Source organism: Argiope bruennichi, chromosome 9 (assembly GCF_947563725.1).
Source record: "Argiope bruennichi chromosome 9, qqArgBrue1.1, whole genome shotgun sequence".
Lineage (NCBI taxonomy): Eukaryota > Metazoa > Arthropoda > Arachnida > Araneae > Araneidae > Argiope > Argiope bruennichi.
This window is the reverse complement of record NC_079159.1, coordinates 110,540,971-110,561,571: the sequence shown is the minus strand read 5'-3', so window position 1 is coordinate 110,561,571 and position 20,601 is coordinate 110,540,971. Positions and strand designations below refer to the sequence as shown.

The following is a 20,601-nucleotide window of genomic DNA, read 5'->3' as shown; positions in this document are numbered from 1 at the left end:
CGCCTGGCAACGACTGCTGTATCTTGAAGTTTAAATCGTCGACGTCCACATTTTTTGCTGCCAAAAGGGCTCTTTCTGCCGACCACGCATGATTATGTATTGTGTGCGTACATCGGGAAATATGCGGTCAATGAGAGCATTTTGAGAATCAACGGTAATGTAGAAATGAGTGGGCAATTTTATGCATCCAGTATTTTCATAGACAACAACTTTTCCATCGCCGATATCTAACAATTGGTCCGAGAATGTGTCAGCAGATGGATCTTGTAGCATTTGGACACGCCTGTTTATTTTTAGCTGGATTTTTTCAACATTACGCCACAGTGGCGATGATTTCAAGCAAGTGTTGATCTCATCAGCGTACGTTGAACGTGGAATAACGGGAAGCGTTTGTCTGAAATCTCCTTAAAGGAGTAACAGAGTGCCGCCGAATAGTTTGTTGTTGTTTTTCATATCTTTGAGTGTTCTGTTCAACGCCTCAAGAGAATGTTTGTGTGCCATAGTGCATTCATCCCAGATGATAATTTTGATTTTTTTTTCAGTACCGTGGCCATGGACGATTGCTTTTTTTATGTTGCACACTGCATCTGGGTTATTTTGAATTTTTAGTGGCAGCTTAAATGCTGAATGAGCTGTACTGCCTCCATCCAATAAAATTGCTGCAATAACAAATGATGCTAAAGCAAATGCGATGCCATTATTAGATCGTATTTTGGCGAGACTTAGCGAAATGAGATATGTCTTGCGAGTTCCACCTGGTGCATCCTATTAAAAAATGGGAGGGTGGGGGTAGGAGGGTGAAAATTTGGGGTTATAGGTATTTTTTGATGCCAAATTAAAAAATATACAAAGAATACAAAAAAAATACTTTTTGTCAAAAAAATAGGGAAGAAAATTCTGGATGGGGACACCCTAATTACCTAGAGTTATGAAAAATACTTTACGACCTATTCTCATACCGACCAAATATACATAAAAAATTTCATAAAAATCGGTCGAGCAGTTCCGGAGGAGTACGAACACAAATACCGTAACACAAGATTTTTATATATTAAATAATCAATATTTTGAGTTGTCATCAATTGCGACATGTATAGAAGAAAGCATTATACAAATAACAGATACTTCTTCATTTTCCATGCATACATATTAATATATACTGTGAAATATTTACTCTACTGCATTCAAAACTATTTTTAAAAATCTCAGAAAGTTTCTCAACTCCTTTGGACTTTCTAATTGAAAAAAATGTATATATTTATTTGTTTTTACACAGTGTATTCTTCAGTAAGTCAGCGCAAAAATATTTTCAAAACCTGACGAAAATTTATTGTTGAAGCTCAAGATGAACTGACAATCCTAAATAAAGATAACTGGATTTTTTCGGACGGTTATTCTGTTTTGATTACATTTAAAAACATCAGTTTCCATTCGCCTAAAATTATTCAACATCTGGCTTCAAAAATTTACACAAGGAAAAATCTGAAGAACAATAACAAAAAAAATCCCTCTTTTATGGGTACCTAGTCACTTTAGTATCTTATGGAAGGAAAAAGCAGACGCTCTTACAAAAATCACAGAAGCAAATATGTAGCTTTGATCGGGGATTTCCCAGACATCAGCACAATCACCAATTGGACTAGAAGTAAGGTTCAAGATAAACTTATTGCACGGGTGATTTGTAAAATGATCATTACTCCAAGTCTTCTTCACAGGTTCAATATCTCAGACAACCCCTTGTGCATCAAATGCAACGAAGACAAAGACATTTCCCACATCTTGTTAAAATGTTCAAAATATACAATCTTCAGAGATGAGCTCTGGGAAAAAAATTAATATCGAACAGCCGGACATTTCTTTCGCCTTTCTTTTGCCTCAAGCTTTCTCAAGCAAACATCGTCTAAGCATCTTTATTCAAGCCCTCAAGTATTTTGATATCCATTAGCTGTAACTTTTTCTCTCCTATGGGATAACAGCCTTTGTCGCTATATCCCTTACTGCTTATATTCAATCCAAGCCAGCGCAAAAATATTTTCAAAACCTAACGAAAACCTACTGCTGAATTTTAATTTAGACTGAATCTTTCGCCCTCAAATTTGAAAATAATGTAAATAAGAAAAGTGGTAATTTTTGTGACATACTGCATTTTTTTTTGTTTCTTTATTTACGGCAAACAAACACAAAAATAAAACCGATGCTGTACTATTAATACAGCAAAACTTTTCAAAATGGCCATCCTTATCTAGCTGTCACTCCTCTAAGCAGTCAATTTGTTTGATAGGGAATTTATAGCCGTTAGAATAAATATTAAAATAACCCCGTGGAACGGCCATTCAAACCTTATTGCCCGATAAACTTCATTAAAATGTATTCTTTTCATGTCTCTGATTTTAAGAGCTTTTATGAAAAAAATTGAGTGGAAGGAAAGACGGGGAGCTTATGCATTAAACCACGGCACCAGAAAAGATGAACAGTGATCCACTTCCGCTATTTTCACGACATTTATCTAGTCCGGTGAATACAAATATTGAGTCAATATAATAACAGGAATATCGATAAGAAAGTTATCTGAATTTTTCCTATTGCGGAAATCATAAAAAATCCCAGCGGGAGGATCTTCCCGAAACTTTCTCGCATATTTTTTAATAAACTTATGCCAGAGAATGCCTTGCATGTTGGCATATAATAGTCACGAAATATTAATTTTTTGGTGTGAATTTAGCATTTTTACTCAATCTATTGTGCAACACTTGACCAGTGTTTCGACGATTAATTCGTAGAGTGCGTTAATAGTATCAGAAAATCTGACTCGTGCTTTTGACACGCTTTACCAATCGATTGGAACAAAAATTTGACACAAAATTGCACTTGTAGTCAAAAAAAATCACATACCAAATGTGATATATTTAATTTATTGCACTTTTGAATTATCGAGTTTATGTGATTCTAGAAGTACAGATAGACAGACGGTCAACCTGTTGATTTTGTCTCAAACATTTATAGATGTATACGCTATAGGTGTTCAATCTGGGTACCGAATCATATCTATCTGGCTATCTGCGCTTTGTAATTGTTGTGTTAATTTATATTCAAACAGCCGGACAAACGGACTTCCTCTGAACAGATTTTGAGCAAAACTTGATAGAAATCTGCAAATTTGGTGTAAAGACCTCATCTATCAAGCTCAAAGTGTTTTGGGGTTATCTTTGTCACAAACAGACATCTTTTTTTTTCCCTTCGAACTCAAGGAAGGTCTGAAACGTGGAGATTCGTCAAAATCTCGAGTTCGAATTTTTTGACGATTACGTACTTTTTCTGTATTACGTTATACCAGAAAGTAAAAAGATGGACTGTTAAAAGAATAGGAAAGATAATGAATTTCTCTATATAAAATTAAAGCTCCAAGAAAAATTTACTGGCACAAAGATAATTCTTTTAGAATGGTTTAGAAGTGCTAGAGCGAGTATCAACGTAATGGAAAAAAAACTGCAGATGCTTCAAGCATAAAAATTTTCCTCTCACAATAGATAACTGGACAAATTTAAGTGAAGCAATATCAAGTTTAAATTACTACACAGCAAAAGCAAAAAACGTCGATTAAATTGAGAAAATTAATACTTTTGTCCATTTTTCAACAACTACCAATGAATCGATTAGGGGTTTATTTTGCTAGTTAATAAACAAATTAACTCAGAAAAAAAACTGAAAAATCCAAACCAGCACATATTGCATCTTTTTTTTTTTTTTTTTTTTTGAAAAATAATTTAGAAATTTTTGGATGAAGTATTTTCTTTCCTTTAAATTAATCTCAAAATTTGTTACATTACAAATAATTAGTTAAAACTTTCTTTAAAGTGCATTTTATCTTTCAAAATTGAAAAGCTCCTAGATCTATTAACCCTTCTCAACGACTCGGCTTTGGTCAAAGTGAAGTATGGCCGCAGTGGTGCGATTTCAATGCGATAACAGAAAACCATGCATATATAATTTTGACATTTAAAGTGATATTTCACTAACAATTTTTAGGATCTGAAAAGATTTCATTATATGTTTTTAACATGCATTCTTTCTTTATACTTTTCTTCCTTTTTTTTTTTTTTTTTGAATTTTAGAATTTTTGTGATATATTTACTTTGATTTTGGGAATCAATAATATAAACCTTTTATTTTTGTACTTATACTATCTCTGTCGTTTTTCTCAAATTGAATTGATTGATTAATGGCAATTGATTGAAGTAATGACAAAGTTTACTTCAGTATTAATTCTACTTAGTTCTAGCAGGCAGCATTTTTGGCAGAGTAGACAAAAGATTGCTGCCAATATGTAATGAAAGTTTAGAATTTAATGTAGTTGTAAAAACAGCATCGTGCGCTTACTGTGTAAATTTAAAGATCATAAAAAAATTCAATTAACAAATAAAAAGTTTCCATCCGCTGTTGACTTGAGGGACACCGCTTCGTGTATCCTTCCGTCCATTTTAATGGTGTTTCCGCTCACACTTTCTTTTGTTAATTTTTCTAGTTTTCGTACTTTTTACTTCACTCAGCAGTTTGCAGGACGAGTTTTGAATCTCTCTTACACTGAAGATCAAAACAAGTTTTAAAACAATTTTCTCTCTCTCTCTCTCTCTGGAAGAGATATTTAAAGTGTACGTACCTTAGCCGAATCATCAAGCCAGGGATATTTTTCACAGCCACCGTCATAGAAGTAATCATGTTTCAAGCGCATATACCTCTCTATGAGTATTCTCCGCGTCCTTTCGGCTTCCGAGATATACGGCGCTGGTTCCATCTGCGAACTGTCAGTGCTTTGCTTCAGAGACGCTCAGTGCAGAACCTGATGAAAAACAACGCAGGTAAAAATGTAATTCTCTATATACATTAATTTAAGATTCCAAATTTGAATCGTAATTCTGATTTTAATTTGTTTTTATGAAATCAGTGGAAATCATCTTCCCAAAACTTTTACGCATGCTCTTTAATAACAGTGTTACCCTTCCCCCCCGGAAAAAATTTTGAACCTTGGACAAGGTATTACATGGCATTAGCATACGAAACATTAACCTTTAATGTGAATTTAGCATTTTTTCTGATTCTATTGTGTCAACCTTGGCGAATTTTTATGGCATTCGATAAATAATGTCCGAAAATCGAATTTGTGCTTTAAATGCGTTTTCCGCAATCGAATGAAACCAAAATTTGACACAGAAATATAATTGTAATCACAAAATCACGTACTAAATTTGATACATTTAAGTCAATACGTTTTTGATTTATAGCATGTGCATGCTTCTGAAAGCACAGACCGACAGACGGTCAACCCCTCGTTGAATCTGGCCCAAACTTTGACAACTGACAATTCTATATATAGATGTTAATTCTGTATACCAAATTTTATCTATATAGCTGTCTTCGTTTTGCAGTTACAGTGTTAATTTATATTTGAGCAGCCTGGCAGACAGACCAACAAATTTCATCTATCTGGGTATGAGCGTTTCTGAGTTATCTTTGTCACAGACAGATATTTTCCAATAATGAGTTTTTGAACTCATAGAGGTCTAAAACGTGGAGATTCGCCAAAATCTCGAGTTCGAATTTTTCTATGTTTACAATACTTTTTTTCTATACTTCGTATGCAAGAGCGTAAAAATGCACAACATACCAATTTCATCCTTCTGGTTCCAGGCGTTTTTGAGTTATCTTAGTCACACACAAACAGACATAATTACCAAGAATTTGTATTTCGGATTCAGAAAGGTTTAAAAATTCGTCAAAACTTCGATTTCGAATTTTTTTGGCGATTACGATACTTTCTTTATACTTCGGGTGCGAGAAAATTAAAAGAAGAAAAAATTGTAATCCATGTTAACCTGCTAATAAAATCGCCAATTCGAGCTACGCCTATATGGGACGATTATGTAGGTTCTCTTCTATTGGGAGGATCTAATGCATTTCAGTTCCATTATTGTTCAAACTTCCACTCACTGTTTCTGATGTGGTGAAGAAATTTGAAGAAAGGGTGTTATTTCAGATTTCCCCCTCGTCATCTGGTCATAACTCAGACTTGCAAATGTGAATTACCGGAATCAGTTTCGAATCACACAGATATTTATTGCGAATTTTAAAGCAAAATGTTTCATTTCAATATAAAATCAGGACTAATACCAAATCAGTTGTATTTATATTTGGAATTAAATTACAATATTGTAAGAAAAACAATGTGGGTGAAATAATGAGAGTAAAAAATAACAAGAGTCGCAGAATTTCACACTGTTTGAGTTTATTCAAAATGCAACTAGTTTTGCATTTATAACTATTTTTTGCATATAAAAATGGAAACCAATTTATTGCTTACTTTTTTAAATTTCTCGCACACTACCTACTTAGAGAGAAAGTGCCAGCTATTTTTTAAAAATTCGACCTCAAAATTTTGATGAACTTTCACGATTTTAATTACTTTGAAACCAAAAGCAATATTTTTGAATTTTTATTTTTATTTATTTATTTTATTATTGATTTTTATTTATTTATTTTATTATTGATTTTTATTATTTTATTTTTTTACTTATATTTTTAATTTTATTCTTTACAACAGCTGCATTATTTTAAAGCCTTTTTTTTTTGGCCTCAATTTCATAGCTTTACGGGGACTAAAAGCTCTGAATTTTGCCAGATCAGAATAGTAATATTAAAAATTGCTTTTTTTAATTGTAAGCATTAAGGGGGAAATTAATTTTTTTATTAATATTTAAAAATTCATTTCAAGATTTTGGTGTTTTGATAGAGCCTTGAGAGTGTTGCCCATTCATCTTATTCCCTTCTTTAAATATATTATAAAGGAACAAAGAAGTTCGCTTTATTTATCTTCTTATTTGTAATAAGAGATAATGTTTAATGGGATTGAATAAAACATTTGATTTGAAAGAGAACAAGAAAAAGATAACCATATTTTATTTTAAGCTTGTTATATTATAACAAAATAGATTAAAGAACGCATAAGAATTCATGCTATGTTGTACCGCATTATAAAGAGGCGACTTATAAAACAATGTCTTTAAAAAAACAACTAGCGGTTAATTTATACAATTAAGCCCTTTCAAACGTGCAGTATCTCTTAAACGTAAAAAAAAAAAAAAAAAAAAAAAAGTTACAAAGAAATTTTTGATTTTGAAATGGAATTCCTGTAGTAATGCTCTAAATCAACAAACACGACGTTGTTTTCCTTCTAAACAGTGTAACAGCCTTCTGTGCTTATCCCCCGTGCTAAATCCTCATACTTTCCCCACGAACCACTGACCTACCTCTCCGACATCCGCTTCGAATCGTGCCCCATTTCCCCACTCAGGAATTCTTCGTTGATGATTTGCTCGGCGCGCTACCGAGAAGTCGCTCGCTTCTGAGCCTTTAGCAAAAGGGAAATCCCGCGCATCATTTTTTGGAACTTAGGGTTAATAATAGGGACAAATTTCTTTTCAGAAAATGTGGAAAAACAAGCAGTTTTTTTTTTATTTCTTTTAATCTAAAAAAACCTGTGGGACTGTATTTCCCCGAAATGAATACTGGGTTTTTAGTAGATTTTTAGCCTCAAAGATACAATAACAAACAAGGTTTATTTCTATAGAATGTATTATTTATCCAAATTTTGCAATTATTCTTTTATTAGTTGTCTTTGACGACAACTGGTTCGCCGGGGATATTGGTTATATTAGATTTTAGTTATATCTTTTAGATATAATTTCATGGTTCCGTCAAGCTGTCAAACCCGTCGTATTTTAACTATCTTATGTTCTGTTCATGTTGTACATCAACCTTTCTAATGGAAACCAATCTTTTGACATTATGTGCACTATTAAAAAATAAATGTACCGTGCATCTATCTTCTAAATTTCATGGCATTATAACCTTACTTACTAAACTACAAAGATATTAAACAGAATGCTTCTTTTTCACTTTCAAACATTGGGGAAAAATCACGTGACTAAATATGTGATGAAACAATTGAAACGGTTTGAACTTCAGTGTAATAATATTATTTATTGTTAAAAATTAGAAAAAAGATATTTTTAAAAAATTGCCAAAAATTTAGGAAATATTTGCACAATTATTAATTTGGTACCACGAAAAAAACTTTTTTTAAAGATTTTGAAGCGATATAAAATTTACTTTTGAACAATAATAATTTGAAAAAGGCCGATATTAAGTTTAGTTTTTGATTAATTATTTTTTTAAAAATCTCCCCGTGAGCCCATTTTCATCCTTCAAGGAATATATGTATCAAATTCGGTAGCTGCAAGTCAAGCGTTGTTGTTTGTAGAACGCCAACACACATGAATTGTTATTATTAGTACAGATAGATAGATACCTGAGCGCTCTAAATGAATGTTAACCCCTTAACTATTTTGATTATATCACTATCTAATTAGATGAAACTTACCATTTCAGAATATGCTGCCTTCATGCTGATTCATTTAAGAATCCATAAAATCTTTGAGGTGTTTATGGTTTATGATAAGATTGAGAAGTGATAATTCGATACCCGCATGACGCAAGGGCACGCCGATTAAGGGATTAATTATTTGTAAGTATAACTATAATTTATAACAACTTCTATTTTAACCATTAGTATTATTAATAATTTATATTTAATTATATATTAATATCATTTTATAATGCCTTCAGTCCGACAGACAATCTTAACTGGGCCTTGTTTTAGAGACTTCCAACATGTTGCAAAATTATGCTATTGTTTAATCTGGAAGAATAAGGTCATTGCGAATTACTGCTTTCTGCATGCTAATTAGAAAAGTTTTTAATTTATGTCGAAATACAGCACGTAATAAAAATGCAAAACTTGATATCAATTAAATATCATTAATTAGTGATCGCGAATTATGATTTGCATTAGAGTTAATTTTGAAGTCGTGATATTGTTGTCACATTTTATATTAGAGTTAATATTACGGTAATATATTCTAAAACCATCACATACAATGTTACCAAATGTCTCGATTTCATATATTCATTGCTGTTAGAAATTTCCTTTCATACAGTCATCTGAAAGACTATTTTACAACATCAAAATTATTTCTGTCGGCAAATTATTATTCTGTCGATTTATTTTTAAAAATTCAGTTATTAAGAAATGTAATTTTTATATGTATGAATAGAATCAGAGTGTACAACTATAATTTGAGTACTAATATATAACACAGAATCACTAAAAATCGGTTACAAGAACTATTATGTTCCTTGAAATATTTTGATTAGTCCCGTCACCAAGTTTGCGACATTTTTGCCTAAAGAAATCAAATTGCAAAGTAATACAAGGTTAATTACCAACATGGTTATACAGGATACAGTATCAATGGCAAGTTTCGCTAATCATTAAACCTAAGTTTAATATCAAAATTTAGCACGTTATCATTGGAATCATCAACTTTGGTGGCAGCACCGTTTCCTTAAGTCTGATCAATATCCTTTTAATGTACGTAAATTGACTGTATAAGTCATATAACTGACTCCCCGACCCGCCCGAAGGTAATAAATAATAATGAATGACCGGAACCGCAACAGCAACACTGGCGGGAACTGTGGTTGAGTCCTAAGGGCCCTCACCGGCCACTGTATAATTCTTCCCTAGGGAAGTACGTACCGTCATCGATGGGAGGAGTCAGCCCCACCGCTTTTCGTGTACCTCCAGGGTGGCGAGAACCAACCACCATGCCGGAAGCTTCTTATCCTCATTTCGAGGTGCCCCCCGGAGGGTAGTAGACTTATATCCGAAGTATAATTTTATAATATTATTCATTATATTATCATTATTATTATGAAAGATTAATATTAATCAATAATAAGTATGCTTTTTATTCACCTTAATAAGCAATTTTTTTATACAATAGCTTATCAGTTTATTGACAGCACTGTACAAAATCCTGGTAGAATTTTTTTAAAATCATTTTCAAGAAAATTAAAAAATTATAAAAAGAAAAGTAAATTTAAATTAAACCAATTATTTGTTAAAATATAGAATACTTAAATTTAAAAAAAAAACAATAAAGGAAGAGTAAATTAAATTAAACCGATTATTTGTTGGGTCTTCCATGATCAATTTCAATTCACAAATTGCTAAAATTATGGTAGTTAATGTAAGGATAAAATTTGGTAGAATTTTGAAATAAAATAAAAATTAAAATACTTACTTTGCCAAAAGTCGTTTAAAATATCAATTATTTTATAGCAGAATTATACTGTCAGAAAACTTTTAATTAAAATAACATGCTTTATCCTACTTGAATCGTGAATTCATGGAAACAAAGAACTGATCAAAGTTAAATTTTGGGGTTACATAAAGGACAAATTATTTGCAATGCCAGTTGAAAATATTTATGCACTCAAAAGTTAAGATCAGGAGCAGATACAATACAATAGATACAGATATAGTAGTATTTAGTGTGACAGCCGAAACAATTGGGCAATACTTGCTGAAAATTAGAATTCGTCTACACATTCTTCGAAATACCAAGGATGCTCACAGCAAAACTTACTGATGTAAGAGATTTTATTTAAAAAATTATGAATGCCTTTAAAATAATCATAATAATAATGAATCAATAATCAGTAAGCTTTATAATTACTTTTCAGTAAACAATCATTTGTTGAATTATAATAGTTTTTACAATAATTATTTGCATTCTGGATAAGACTTTGTGACCACCTTATGTATTTAAATTTATGGGTTCTAAAATCACTACGAAACCAATCTCTGTCAATATCATAGTATTAAGTGCACCACTCCAATTTAATTTTGATATCCACTGCTCAACCTTCAGGAAGAATGATATAACAAAAAATGATAACCCAATCTTGCCAAAGTACCTCGGATAAACTGAATGATTGGACCACCGCAAATAATAACACAGATGTTGTGATCTTCGCCCAAATAACCCCCATTATAAGCGACTCATGTTCAAAGGAGCCTTGCCATCGACTATGGGGTTGTTAACCAGTCACACCACCATTATTGCTCATCCCCAGAGAGGCGAGAACCAGCATACTGATTAGAGCAGCTTTTTATCCTCCTGCAGAAGTGTCCACCTCCCTCCCTGCCTCTTTCGGAGGAGGAAGCGTCCATAATAAGCGGTGTCACATTTCATATGATAGTGATGTCACCTTAATTGGACAGAATTATGCATTTGAGCATCATCCTTGATCAGCCAACTATATCTAGTACCTGCGTTAAATTTATTGTTAACTAGCCACCTTTGGCGACCAGCCGGTTCGCCAAAATTAATGTTCATTGAAATTTTCAGTTATATATTTTATGTAACTTGGTCTCTTAATAGATTCTTCAGCAAAATATCTTTAAGCTTCCAATTTTGATAGCCGTATAACTCATACTCCTATAGAAACCTTACGTTTTTTTCTCATTTTACTATATTTATCTCTAACTTTCTGTCAGCTCCCGTTAAATTTGAACTTTAAGTCGAAGAAAAGTGATAAAATTTCAAAAAATATAGAAACTTTTTTATTGAAATCAAACACATTTTTTGAAAATATAACTACGTAAAATCGAATCTTTTAGCATTGAAATTTTATGTGCACTACATAATATGCTTTATATTTTATATAAAATCTCAAAGAATTATTCAATAAAAAATTCTCAGTTCATCATTAAATTCGTTTTCAGTTTCACTTTTAAAAAGATATGTGGTAAGTAATATTTTAATCAATAAATGTACTTCTGAAAACAATTATAAAGCCTAAATTTTATACATGCTTTTTATCCTGTAAATCATATTCAACAAAATAAATCCAAAATAATCTTGGCAATCTAATATTACAGTCTTTTCCGAACATGTCTGACCGAATTATAATATTCTGAATATCATTATTTTAGGACAAATAGCAATTTCATTATTTTAAGCCAATCAAATTTGAGGAAACTCCGGGCATTGATTGGCATATTTTCTTCAAGACGGTCGATGTAGAAGTCATCGGATAATACTATTCAAATTTTTGTAACTCATTTGGTTTTAGTCGCAAAAGAGTGGATCTTTTTATTATTTAAAATATTTATATCATAAAATATTAATATTAAAATATTAAGGACAGAGGTCTTAATAAAAAAGTAGACAGAGAGGTTTCCTGTATAAAAATATAAAATTCGTAATTCATCAGAACATTTATTGATTCACACTACATAAAATGTAACTATTTATTTCATTTAGATCATTTTATTAGATATATAAGCTAATTAATAAAATTTCAAAAATTAGTCCTGGGCCCTTATTATAGTGGAAATCCTGTATATATTAAACTATGTATGTCTTAAATAAAACTGAATTATTCAATTAATAATATAGGTATTTTAAAACATCGCAAAAAACTTTTTCTCGCATTCATTTTTTCTTTTAAAGAAAACATCACATTTCACTTCATATAAACACGTGCAGGACATTACACTTTCCTAGGCTTAGTTTGCAGTAAAAATTAATCCTTCAATTTGAGTTTTTGTCGACGCGATGGCAACGTGCTGAGTTTAACTGGGATAAGTAGTAAGATTCAGGCTATGCAATGGCTTTTAAAATTTTTAATCAGAATTAATTATTTAAACATTATTTTTACGACTTGGCTACTTACTCAATCAATGGCCAGCCGAAACGGGTAGTAAAAGTTTATGAATATATGCTCCGCTTCAGGCAGTTAATATAGAAAAAATATTTCAAAAATTTAAGAAAATTGATCTTTTTAAAATAGTGTTTTTATTAATATATTTAGTCTATGCATTAAGCTTTAAAAATTTCCTTCAATTTTTTTTTATCAATCACATTGCTTTTAATGTATATAAATTGACAAAAGTGTCCGAAACTATGCGGTGGAGCAAGTTATAACATTTCCGTGTAAAGGCATTAACTTCTACTTATTTTTATACTATCTGCTGTGCATGCGACTCAGTTTGGGTTCATTAGTTCTAGTTGTTAGTAAGAATTTATATATATATATATATATATATATATATATATATATATATATATTCTCATTTGTCTAAAAATTTTCGAATTCCTATATTTATTTCATTCTATTATTAATTAACACTAATTAATTATAATTGAATTAATTACTCTCTAAAATTTGAGGGGAAACATCAATTTTAGCTTCGCCATTTTGTTCACAACACTGTAATAAAAATCAAGGAACCAAGTAAAATAAAATTATATTCAGCGAACTGAAATTAAAAAACAGTAAAAAAAAAGGTAATTAATAGGCCAACTAGGAGCATTAAATTTTTTAAGTACTAAAATATAAGACAAAATTAGGTCAAACATATAAAAAAATTGCAACAGCTTTAAAAAACAGCGTGTAATTACTGAACGTGCCATTAATAATACTTTTTCAAGTAAACAATTATAATAATCATCTGTTATTTGCATATTATAAACTAGCTGATCCGGCAAACGTTGTTCTGCCATATAAATTATTTCTAGTGAATATTTTAGTTGTTAATTAAAAAATAACGAATTTATTGTAAGTGTGTGGGGATGGTATCTATGACAGAAAGACGAATGGAGCGCTATAGACGACGATCACCGATAAAAAAAAACACAAAACACCAATCATTCATTTTATCAATGTATTTCATTAACATAACGAACATATACATTGTTTGATCTCTTAAAAGTTAAACGTAAAGTGAAAAAAATAATATATTTCTATTCTAAAGTATAAAAATGAAATAAAGAAAATCAATATTCATTTCGAAGAGCAATTGAGTGTACGATATTTTTTGTGAGAATTTTCGCAAAACATTATTCTTACGACTTGGCTACTTACTCAATCAATGGCCAGCCGAAACGGGTAGTAAAAGTTTATGAATATATGCTCCGCTTCAGGCAGTTAATAGAGAAAAAATATTTCAAAAATTTAAGAAAATTGATCTTTTTAAAATAGTTTTTTTATTAATATATTTAGTCTATGCATTAAGCTTTAAAAATTTCCTTCAATTTTTTTTATCAATCACATTGCTTTTAATGTATATAAATTGACAAAAGTGTCCGAAACTATGCGGTGGAGCAAGTTATAACATTTCACAATTTGCGAATTTTATGTTGATTTGTGTTTAATTCATTCTGTTAAACTTTCTGCTTTAAAATCATATCTTTCTCTAAAGGTTTGCCTAAAAAAAATCTAATAGAGGGTCATTAAAAAAAAACTTTCGAATTTAATTGATCCTGAAGAGGATGAATTTTAAAAGAATGTGACATAATTAATAAAAAATGGAAACAAGAAGAGAAACGAAAGGATAAAGAAAAGGGAAAAGCTTAAGAAAAAAAATCTAAAAGAAAAAACAGAAGGGAAAAGAATAATGAAGATGATTTTGAATTCACATTCAGATTCTGAAAAATAAAAATAATTTTGCTTACTGCAATTATGGTTATGTGTTATATTTACATTAACACGCCATTTTTAAGCGATGTTAGAGTTATTTAGCGACAGCGAGCATAATTATTAGCAGCGATCATATGACGTGAACGGCGCTTGTGCTGGCATTTCTTCTCTAAGCTTTTCCGTCACGCCTGCAGAGAGCTTTCAGTGCTGCCGAATTTAGATTGCACTGAACCAGTTAATACAGCGATTCTTCGATGGATTCGAGTTTCAAACCTGGATCCCTTCTGCGTCGAAAGCGAGATTTTACCATCAGACACCATGGCCTGCGGTTTTCATGAGGGAAAATGGGTTCTAAGTTTAATTTTCAAAATTTAGTTAGAAAATGTATGCGATAGGAAGCAATTTATCTTTTGTTTGTGTTACCTGCGATTTTGATCCCGATTTGTATTGACTGGTTGAATAATATTATCTGTATTTCTTTTAATATTATCTGTATTGTATCTGCATTTGCTATCATTTGTTATCGCTATGTCAAATCATACTAATTATCAGATCTCTTATCTACCTTAATTAATAAAAGAATGACTATTAAAAAATAATTTTAAATGTTCTTATTTTTATGATTAATTATTTGCTCCATGTCTGTTACAAATTGTTCCATGTCGAGGGCAAGTGAATTGTAACAGCCGACGTTATGAAAAAATATTTCTCATGGAAAAATCAACAAAATTGTTGAGTGCTTTTGGGTGCATATTATGAATGAATACTTGAATTATAAAAAATGCAGTTATAATCAGATAATTGTAAATACATTTAAAAATATATTTTCCAAAAAAAAAAAAAAATTCTATAGCTAGTCCCTGGTTTCCTAAGAGTTTCTTCGATTTGTCGAAAAATTGAAGAGCAGTGGGGGACAAATGACCATTGATGTCATATCTAGTGGTCATCAAATTTCATTTAAAACAATTAGCGGGAGTCATCTCCCTGAAATTTTCTCGCATATTCTTTATTAAAATCCCTCTCCTGTCCCATAAAATTGTGGACCTTGGATAATGTCGTAAACGCTACGAGTGTCCAATTTTTTATTTTCACTCATGAAATTTGTGTGCTTTACAATAATAGTAAAAAAACTGGTACTTGTATAGTAATTGCATGCCACTGGCGAACATACTTACAAAAAAATCTATCTATCTTTGTCATGATTTTAGCTTCCGATCTCTGATGATTTTTTATTTTTATTTTGGTGATTTAATCCATGGCAAATGGTTAACGTAAAATGCGAGAATATCGAATATGTTTTGGAGGCGTTTTTTCCGATCGATGAAAAACTAAAATTTGACATAGAATTAAAATTTCAGTCACAAGATCACATACCAAATTTCATATATTTAAGTAATCGCATTTATATGTATGAGAAAGCACAGACAGACAGTTGGCCAATCCCTTCGACAGATCTGGTTCTAAGTTTGATAAGAATCTACATTTTAGATATTAAAACTGCGAACCAAATTTCATTTAGTTAAATTTTTACATTTTTATATGGACGCGTTTACATTCACGCGAAACCACAGGTCGCAGATGGTCGATCTCTTAAAGGATTTGGTGTCAAATTTGATTAAATTTACATTTTAGATTCTAAACCTGTGTTATAGATTGTATCCACCTAATACAGTTACCTTATTCATTTATTTAGAGGACAAACAGATTTCCTCACAATAAACTTCATTCAAAATTTGACAGAAATCTGCAAATTTGATAATAAAACGATACAAAAAAATTTTTCCGTCTAGCTCAGACCGGAAAAACAGATATAATTCCAAAAACGTTTTTTTCATTTTTTTTTTTTTTCGTACTCATGGAGAAGCGCAAATGTTCGACAAAATCTCAGTTCGAAATTTTTGGCAGCTATAACAAATTCTTTTTCTGTGCTTCGTTTACGAAGAAACAATAATAGCGTTTCCTGGAATAGCAACGCATTTCTTTAAAAAAATTATGCCTGTTTATAAGAACAATACTATTAAACAAAAAGATAATAATTCTAAATAAAAGTATAATTATGTTACATATAATTATAATGTTAAAATTACACTTGATGCAAATCTACTCTTTAGATTTTTTTTTATTTCTCTATGAAATTTTATGTTCTAGCTCTTTACGTTTAGTAAAGAGTTAGCTATCGTGTTCCCTTATACTTGGACAGCCGGACAGGTAGATTTCTTCTGAATGAATTTCATTCAAAATTTGATAGAATTCTCAAATTTGGAGTGAAAACTGTATATAAAATTTTATCCGTCCAGCTCATAGCGTTTTTGAATGATCGTATTATAATGGAAAAACATTATTACAGTATCGTTACATGCATTTCTCGAAATAATTCGCTTCATAAAAGTCTTTATTTTTCTTTTTGATTCTGCGGTGATAACACATCTTATCTATTTATAAATGTTTAATTGAAGGAAGTTCATTATATCACAAACAGTCACACAACTAGTAAAGCTTATATACGCTTTCAATTAGATAGTGAAAATTGCTTCAAAGCTAGATTTTTCTAAAATAATCGTTCATCCTCCGTTATTATTTTCGTTAAATGCAAACGACGAATAATCTGCAAGCCGTTATTTATTTTTTATTACGAGATATCCTGAGGAGCAATTAGATCTGTGAAAAGTATTATCGGATTTTCATATTTCACAAAATAGATAGTGATTAAAATCCATTAATTCTTTTACATTTGCTAAAATCTTATAATAACAGAACTTCTTTCATAAAATTTGCGAATGTTGTTAATGGATTTACTTTACATTCTTTTTGATAAAAATTATCAGAATTTTAAAGCTCTAGAATGGTTTGTTTTTTAATAGTTAATCGCATTAAAAGAATGACGAAAGATATGTTGTTAAAATATTTTCGATCACATTAATTTGTTCATATTTTTATCATAAAAGTAAAATAAAAAAATTATTTTAATATATTATATTATTTAATTTTAAAAGCGTGTTCTCTTATCTTTATAATGACCTGAAAAAAATGTGTTCCCTTTTGATCATACGTTGCGTACCATCCATTCTCATAATTTTATAACCCTAGCCTCATTACTGTTGGGAAAAAAAACTGAACTATTGGCGGTGGGGGAAAATGGAAGATTCTTTGGCGCGAAAGTTAGTTTTTAATTAATAATTAAAATTCTAATTCAAAATTCAAAAAAAGGGACCCCAGGTGCACATTTCCGACTTCTAAGGTATACATACCAAATTTGGTAGCTGTAGTCAAATGGCCTACAGCTACCAATACAGCGCCAACACACACACACATTGAGCTTTATATAAGTATAGATAAAAGAAAAATGTTGGAGGTGTTTGTTTGTTTCGCTTTATTTTTGGTCGCTCAATATTTATTCGAATTGTAGTTGATTTTAATACAAAATTTGTATGCTTTAGTTAACATATAATATAACTAAGTAACATTAAATCCTTCTCGATAAGTTTTCAGAAACAAATTAATTTAAAGGTCCATTGAATATCTTGATGGTGAAAAAAGGATTTGACTTCACATCGCAAAGAAAGTCAATATGCATATAACTAATGGATGGCATATGCAGTTACAATTATAGTCGGATTTATGCCGTTTCAGTCAAGTCATGTCATGTCACATAACTTAATCCCATTGGAGCTTTTTATTAAAACTAAAAGCTGTTCCTTTACAGATGGGTTGTTATCCTGTTAATAGTATCGTAGATCTGATTCTCACAGATTAAGCAACAGAAGTTGTTGTAGAGAATGCCATGCTCTTTGGCCGAGTGCTTAAGAAATTTTAAAAGAATTTTTATTGCAGTACACATTAGATGTAAGGATTAAAATAACATTAAAAGTTTTGTTTTCTTGCAGTGGATTTTCCTTATACCATAATGTTCAAAAATACTCATGTCCAAACTAATCACAAAAATTGAACTGAAACAAACAGCGATCCACTAACCGAAAAAAATGTAAAGCAGAATGCAAGCTAAAAAGAAAAAGCCGAAAGAAAATATTAGCAGTAATTTTCAATTTGCTCCATGAATAGAGAATATAATCAATCAGCATAAAATTACAAAAACCGCATATCTTAGTTGCTGTTTATTCATGCTTAAGTTTATTCGTACACCGATAAATCAAATTATTTAAACATTAAAAAAAAAAAGAAAAACTATCTCAGTTGCTAGATGCCAAAACAGAAGTGGAATTTCGCATCCGATAATGACGCAGATCAAAAGGACGAGGATATTTTTAACTCTGCCCAGTATAAAGACGGCGACCGGTGATTATATATACTCACTGCTCAATCATATTATTGTTTCCTTTTACTCGGGTTTGGGAAAATAACAATAAAAAATAAACAACCAAGTAATTAATCGCAGTTGAAGAGCCATTATTCATCTAAAACTTAAGCCCGAAAAACTCACATTCGTATTTTCTTTGTTTACTTGTATTCTTTTGAAAAGAACTTTGAAATCCATTCTTTTCCGAAAGGATATGATTACTGCTAAATAAAGCAAAAAGAAGCCACTCGAACATTTATTGTGTGTATCTATCTGTATGCTATGAAACCCAAGAATTCTGGTGTTTAAATATTTAAATAGCTAGGAGTAAAATTTCAACGAGTGTCGGTATTGAGCTGTCATTTTTAGATGGAAACCGATACCACGGCTTACTGAAACGTTCTCCGCGTGTTGTGTCAAAAGCGATAAGGTTATCATAATGCTAAAACATTTTTTCCTTATCTTCTCAAGTTCAATGTCAGCTGTCGACAGAGCTGGCATTTCGGCTTTTATTGATGTTTTCGCGAGAGATTTCAAATTCCCAAATCTTTAAACAATTTTATTTTTTGAGATGAAAGAGTGTAACTTAGTTGAATTTAGTTATCTGAACTAAACTGGGAGCGAGACATTTCGGATGCGCAAAAGATTGGACGAAGTTTAGAAATTAAATATAGTTTTTGCCGCGCAATGTGATAATTTCGGAAATTTTGATAACATTAACCGCTAGATATCAATTATAAAATTGGGCAAAATCAAGTACATTTTTATCTCATCAAGGGGGGGGGGGAGAGAAGGTAAAAGACACTAACCTCAAATCTTTATAAAATCTATTTCAAAAATAACAATTGAAAAATTCCTTAATCGTTGCTTATCGACAATTATTCTTTAACAGTTCACTTTTATCTACTTTATACTCGTACTGTTTTTTTAAATGTTGTTGACAGTCGTTACATGCCGAGCTTCAAACTATCAAATGCTTGATCATTTCGCGTTCATTGAAGGTTTTCTTCAACATTTTGGTCCTCATCCTAATCATGAACATTTATTATTTGGTCGTGTTCACAGACCTTCAAGATTTTTCAAACTTTTACAAAGAAATTTTAAAATTTTTATTAATTTTAAAATAAATTTTTACTTTGGGCCAAATCCAACAAAGAATTCCGCGTCTGTACTTTCAGAAGCATGCAAATGCTATAACTCAAAAACGCAGTGATTTAAATATGACAAATGTATCATGTTATTTTGTAATTAGTTATATTTCTGGGTCAAATTTTGGTTCCAATCGATTGGAGAAAATGCATCTAAAGCAGAAATTCGATTTTCGGATACTATTACTTGCATGCCAGGCATTAATCGCCAAAAAACTGGGAAAGATCATGCCAAAGGTTAATATTTGGAAACTATTGTGCGCCAATGCTATGTAAGGTGGTCTCTGCCTTACCCAAGGTCCACAGTTTTTTGCGGAGGTGGGTGGGGATAAGATCTTAATTAAGGAGTGTACGAGAATCGTTTGAAGAGACCACACCCTTTGCTTGGCTTATGACATAAAATGTTTGAAATCTTTTTATCTTTTGTTTTCCCAAATTTATACAAGGAATGCAAAAAATTATCGGCGGTTTGAAATTAAATAACTTCAAAGATATTTTGATTACAATCTTCAATACTCCGCAGGATAAGAAGCAAATACTAAATTTTCCATTTTCTATTTTTATACTTTCTCATTAGAGCCATCAGAGTCAATCCAGCAGTAAAATATAAGAAGTTTATTTCATCCAGAGACATTAGGTTGGCCGGCATAGTGGTAACCACTTAACCTTTTCTAAATAACAATGGGTGTCTTCTGGTCTCAAATATGCTATCTCTTTCTTTGGAATGACATCTGAACTCTATGTGCATACCACCATTATTATCTCCAGGGATTG

At 31.0% G+C, this 20,601-nt stretch overlaps 1 protein-coding gene across 1 annotated transcript in view; it reads right to left on the bottom strand.

The window, feature by feature from the left end:
• Positions 1 to 20,601, bottom strand: part of LOC129985112 (cilia- and flagella-associated protein 68-like) — a 116,102-nt gene that overhangs the window by 54,683 nt on the left and 40,818 nt on the right. Inside the window, exon 2 of the mRNA XM_056095023.1 lies at positions 4,658 to 4,837. Coding sequence (XP_055950998.1) covers positions 4,658 to 4,792 — 135 coding nt within the window. The 5' untranslated portion in view covers positions 4,793 to 4,837. The remainder of the gene's footprint in view (positions 1 to 4,657; positions 4,838 to 20,601) is intronic.